This window comes from Bombus pascuorum, chromosome 2, assembly GCF_905332965.1.
Source record: "Bombus pascuorum chromosome 2, iyBomPasc1.1, whole genome shotgun sequence".
NCBI classification, from domain to species: Eukaryota; Metazoa; Arthropoda; class Insecta; order Hymenoptera; family Apidae; genus Bombus; species Bombus pascuorum.
Window position 1 is genome coordinate 18153302 of NC_083489.1, and position 5482 is coordinate 18158783.

At 27.9% G+C, this 5482-nt stretch overlaps 2 protein-coding genes across 3 annotated transcripts; one reads left to right on the forward strand and one right to left on the reverse strand.

The window, feature by feature from the left end:
* Window positions 1–725: 725 nt before the first annotated feature.
* LOC132916767 (uncharacterized) lies at window positions 726–2482 on the forward strand. Its single transcript, XM_060977086.1, has 3 exons — window positions 726–1396; window positions 1594–1709; window positions 1850–2482. The coding sequence occupies exons 1-3, from the start codon at window positions 1085–1087 to the stop codon at window positions 2013–2015; spliced, it is 594 nt and encodes a 197-aa protein (XP_060833069.1). The 5' UTR covers window positions 726–1084; the 3' UTR covers window positions 2016–2482.
* On the reverse strand, window positions 2422–4361 carry LOC132916765 (uncharacterized). 2 transcript variants are annotated; one of them, XM_060977084.1, is made up of 5 exons: window positions 4150–4361; window positions 3642–4008; window positions 3260–3583; window positions 2778–3191; window positions 2422–2706 (listed from the first exon to the last, which is right to left on the reverse strand). In XM_060977084.1, exons 2-5 carry the CDS (start codon window positions 4002–4004, stop codon window positions 2497–2499), a joined length of 1311 nt encoding a protein of 436 aa, XP_060833067.1. In that variant the 5' UTR covers window positions 4005–4008; window positions 4150–4361; the 3' UTR covers window positions 2422–2496. The 2 variants fall into 2 exon arrangements, with proteins under 2 accessions (XP_060833067.1, XP_060833065.1); XM_060977082.1 differs by having other exon boundaries at window positions 3642–4057; window positions 4150–4360.
* Window positions 4362–5482: the final 1121 nt, after the last annotated feature.

The window sequence follows — 5482 nt, forward strand, 5'->3', positions numbered from 1 at the left end:
CGAGCGAATATTGAAAATATCAAGAAGCTTCTTTCGAATAGAACGGAAAATAAACTTAAATAAACATATAATAATACACAAAAGCATTCGGATACTTCTAAGAAATTTTCATGCATATATTATACAAAATATTTTGGAATCTCATAAGTACTGTAACGCGACACGAATATCGTGATTGTATTGGAAAAATTTGAAATAGATCTAAAAATGTAATATAGAAATTACAAAATATTTATTTGAAGCATACATTTCACAAATATTATTAAAATATTTGGATAGTCAATTATTTATTATATCAATAAACCACAATATTTAGTGAGACCATTTCTAGTACTAACTGTACATTTAAGATTACTATTCATGCTTCTACTAGAATTGTTTATTAAGTGTATATTTTCATTAAATTTTTTGTAATTTCTACATACATTTTCGAATTGGTTTCAAATTTTATTATTATAATAATATTAGTTGTGTCTCATTACAGTGCTGACGAAATTTCAAAAAGTTTTGTAGAATACGCATAATATATTTGTAAAAAAATTCTATAGGTGTTCGAATACTTTCGTAAACCTCTGTATATGTCCGTATAAATACGTGTCGTGATGTTCTGTAATCCGTATTTAAATCATCTCACTGGAATACTGTCCATAGTAATATATGTATGCATGTTTGGCATATGTGCCGATGATTATGAAAGTGACCTAAGTCAAGAATCTAAAAAAAATGAGTTTATCACTTATTTTGCGATGCGTTTATTTACGTAACAATAATTTGAAACCATTTTTGCGAAGTACCGTTGAAATGAGTCCATTGTTGTATCGTTAAACAGAATTCAATTTATGCGTCAAGCGCAAAAGTTTAAATATGTATCTCGAAATGTATCGAAAAAATATATGACTTAGACCACTTTCATAATCACCGGCACATATACGAGTGTACCGCGAAACAGCGATTGAAGTTAAAACGAGAGTTGAAACGTTAGTATTATAAGCCGGGTCAACATGGAACCCGTGATTAAACGTCAACGTATAGTGCTGCGCTGTTTTCCTTCTTAGAATTTTGTTTTTACAAATGACACGGAACAATGACACGCTCAAAGATCCAGATGATAAAAGTTTTTATATTTCTGTTGATCTTCCTATTAGAACGGAGCGCAGTATGCGATGGAAGTTTTAGGATAAACAAGGCTGTACCTGAATCGACGTCGCTAGATAAAGATTTTGTAACTCCGAAAAAAAATAACGCACAGACTTCTGTAAATGAAGAAAAACATCAACAAAATGCAGTCTTACCTGGTAGCACACCGATTCTCGAAGTTAACAAAACTGTGAATAATATAACCTCAAAACAGTCAGATGGTAATAAAACTGCACATATTACAGAAACAAAGAAAGAGGTTAGTGTTTGAAGTTTATCGAACAACAAAAATATGAACATTTCCTTGGAGTGATGTTTCTTTTAGTTTCTATCACTGTCTTTTGAATTTTGCAGTATATCTAACCAAAATGGGTTTGATTTCATGTACCTAGACATTTAAAAAAATAATTACAAAAGCTCTACTACTAAATCATTAATAATGTGAATTTTCAACAGCATGTGGGTGAAGGACATGCAACTTCTTTAAATGCTGGAGCTCTGAAGCGTGGTTTTTTTGTGTTTGTGGGTCTAAGTGTTCTTGTCTTGGCCTATATCGTGTTCCGTAGCTTTAGGTATATAGCATTTATTATGAGATTGAATTTCTCTTTTGATCATTAAATCTTAGATGCTTTGGAATCAGTAGTTACTGTTTTGAGCCTAAGTTGATGACTTGATTTTTGATTAAATATTTTCTTCGTATGTTATTTCATAGATTAAATAAAACACGTGCCCAAATGGTCAGAAAATATGGTGTTCTTGCACATAGACAAGATGTTGAGATGCGACCTTTGCCATTAGATGAGGAAGATGATGAGGATACTACTGTTTTTGATGCCAGTAATGTTTTAACAAATAATGTTCAGCATCAAAATTTATAAAAATAATCAGCATAAGGTACGCTGATTATTTTGTCACACAAATTTACAGTTTATGTAAAAATACTTTTCCTCAATGTGATGCTATTTAACAATCAAAATATACATCACGAATTTCTAGTATTCTTTCATATAAAATTGCTTGCTTTTGTGAAATTCTAACATGAAATATTCATTCATAGATATACTTATAGTTGTGAATTATATTTTCTGGCAATAGATGTTCTTTTATAAATGAAGATGAAACAGCCTTATAAAACTTTCTTAATTTCTTAACCTAAATAAATGATAAGAAAAGAATTTTAAAACACTCATTATTCATAAAAGAATGAATAATGAATATCTATATCTACTCTTATACAAACTATATTTTACTTAAACTGTGTTGTTATAATTGAAATTATACAAATACAGATTGTCTATATTTTATTTAATGCTACACATTTAATAAACATTATGTATAAAATATACTTGTTTGTATGATTTAGAAAAATCCTTTTTCAACAGCATGTACAACAATATTTGCCAGTTTAAGCCTGCCTTCTTTTGTTTTAATGTATGACAATGTCCATACATCAGCTATATCTACTTCATTGTCATCTTTTATAAGATCTAAGTCAAATGCTTCATCCAGTAAAGCCATTGGAATTATTTCCATTGCAAATATCATACCAAATACAAATTGTTCTTTTACCTATAATTAATTAATTTATGTGTTATTACTGAAAATTGTCACATTTACTGAGAAATATAAACACAATTTACCTCATTCATAAACATATCCCACGAATATATGTTTCTAGGATCAGATCCAAGTAAAGTGATGGTATTGAATAGTTCGTTGTAATAAAATTGTAATAATATGTCAAATTTTTCATCCCAAAGTGCTTTATCAGTGCAAGAATAAAAAGTGGTTGAGAGATCTAAGACTGGGCTGGCACATCTTGCCAGTTGGAAATCAAGTATTAAAGCTTCATGTTCAGTTATTTTCCGGATCATATAATTTGGGATCCATGAATCACCTTGACTGACAACAGATGTTGAATGATATTTACGATTGCATAATTCAATTGCTTTTTGAAACAGGTCCTGAACTTTATAAGACTTCAATCTTCTTTCTGCTTCACTACCAGGATATTCTATAGCTAAGGCATTTTTAGTAATGTCTACTATCTTCTCCTGAAAATAATTAATTAACATCATAATATTCTGCAAAACACTGAAAATTATAAGATTAATAACCTTACATGGAATCTCTTATACCAATTCCAATGTTCATTACCATAGTATGTTTCATGCAAATAGTCTACAATTTCCCTAAATTCATGTGGATTTTGATCTTTGAATGCAAGAGAAATTGCATGAAATCTTGCTATACTTTTTAAAATCATCTTGAATTGCTCTTCATCTAGAGAATTTTGTCTACCTATTACTTTATATCCCAAAAAAGTGACATCCTCCAATGCTATAAAATCATTTTCACCATCCATAACAGAAGCAAAATAACGTGGAATGCATAATGCTTTAGGTTGATTTTTTTCTTTTACAAATATCTCGAATTTTGGAATTATCTAAAAAATATCTTAAATGAATGAATTTTATGAATGAATGAACTAATCATCCTTTTACCTTTGTATAAAATAGAATCTCGTTGCTAAAAAATTCTGCACTTCTGTATGTCTTCCTTCTACCTTTATTCTTTGGTAGAGCTTTAACCACCAAACCAACTTGTACTTCTTTTCCATCTACCGTACCAGTGACTTTAATCTTATAAATTGTTGATAAATAATTGTCTCCAGTGGTACTTGATCCATTGAATTCCCAACTCAATACATTCACTTCTTTTCCATTATGCACGGTATATAAAATATCTTCTAATGTTTTCTCAGTAAAACAAGCACTTACTTCCTTTAATTTTGCGTGATCTTTATTGATATTTGCCATAATTTTTGAAATTGTTGGAAAGAATATTCTTTTGGAATCTTCTTGCATAAATCTGAGTTGATATTAAAGTCCTTTTAATAAGTAGTTCTACAGTTATTTATCTGGTGGTATCAATCATTTTCCCACTACCTCCTTTACACATAATGATAAGCAATTTAACAAAATCTATTTATCTTATCACAAGATTACTTACAGTTCCAGTATTTCTGATTCAGTTGTATTATTCCTTTTTGTATGATGTTATAAATTTATTTAAATTGTTACTTCATATGGAGAGAAAAAAATATGCTCCTCTAATATCTTCTGTAATATGAATAGAATATAAGGAGGTCAATAAAAGGCTTACTAGGATAATTGAAAATTATGATAGACAAGATATATTCAATTCTTTTAATATATAACCAATATACAATACAGAAGTCAATTTTACTTTTGTATTAAAAGTTAATAACTTAAAAATATATCTTACATTTTTTTAGAATTTAGAAAGCTTCCTATATATGTATACACTAATTTATATGACCTTGTCTATAAAAATCTAGTGCATTGATCAAAATTGATTTGAAAATATACTTTAAAAAATTCCTTATTGTAAATAGATATTAAAAACGGATTACATATTTCTTAAATAAATTAATGATTTTGTTTGAATCAAAAATTTATATTGTGTATATATTTATAAACGTATGTATAATTTATATATTATGTAATATTTTTTATGAAATACTAATTTATGAATTACAACAAAAAAGTAATTTATGCTATTATGATAAATTAAAAAAAAATCGATGAGGAATTTTAGCTCCTTTTCATTTTGTACGAGTTCACTATAGATATAACTTATAGATAACATTTAGTATATCAAAGAAGAAGTGTTGTTACAAATTTACTATATACATAGATACATCTTTTACTTTATAAAAATTGTAAGTTCGTGAAAACTTTCCTATTATTATATTTATTTCCTTAACTATACTTCAATACCTTTTTACACGAGTGAATATAAACAATTTAATTATACAAATTTATATATAATAAATTAAATACTTTTGGGCTGTTTTTATGGAAAGCTCACTATCATTGAATAATGAACGAGCTTAAACGTATTAATATGTTATTTCAACCCACTAATCGACTAGTCTATTACTAAAATGCCATAATTTTAATCATCATGCTATAGAAATCTTTTAATATCTTAATTTATTACGTCATACTAGGGAGGAAATATTATACCTACAATACCAATATCAATAGCGTATTAGTCATTTTATCAATACAGGTTTGTACACCTATAATTTAAATTCCTTCCAGTAAATCATCCCACTTCCTAAAATTGAACATATTATAACAACAATCCCACTATATACTATATAAACAAAAATATCTATATAATTCAAAAACTGAATTTTATTCTTCGTCATTAATACATAAAATCGTAATATAAACTGTGCCTAAAAAATCTGGAGGTATCTATATTTTTTAGATGGAGATGTAGCGCGCATGCGCACGCGAGTCTTATTGGACAG

Bases quoted from the DNA above. Each gene is read 5' to 3' on its own strand.
- LOC132916767 (XM_060977086.1), top strand. From the start codon at position 1,085: ATGACACGCTCAAAGATCCAGATGATAAAAGTTTTTATATTTCTGTTG. The intron at 1,397-1,593 runs GTTAGTGTTTGA...AATTTTCAACAG, and splicing joins TTACAGAAACAAAGAAAGAG to CATGTGGGTGAAGGACATGC. The intron at 1,710-1,849 runs GTATATAGCATT...GTTATTTCATAG, and splicing joins ATCGTGTTCCGTAGCTTTAG to ATTAAATAAAACACGTGCCC.
- LOC132916765 (XM_060977084.1), bottom strand. From the start codon at position 4,004: ATGCAAGAAGATTCCAAAAGAATATTCTTTCCAACAATTTCAAAAATT. The intron at 3,192-3,259 runs GTAAGGTTATTA...AATTATTTTCAG, and splicing joins ATTGGTATAAGAGATTCCAT to GAGAAGATAGTAGACATTAC. The intron at 2,707-2,777 runs GTAAATTGTGTT...AATTAATTATAG, and splicing joins GGGATATGTTTATGAATGAG to GTAAAAGAACAATTTGTATT.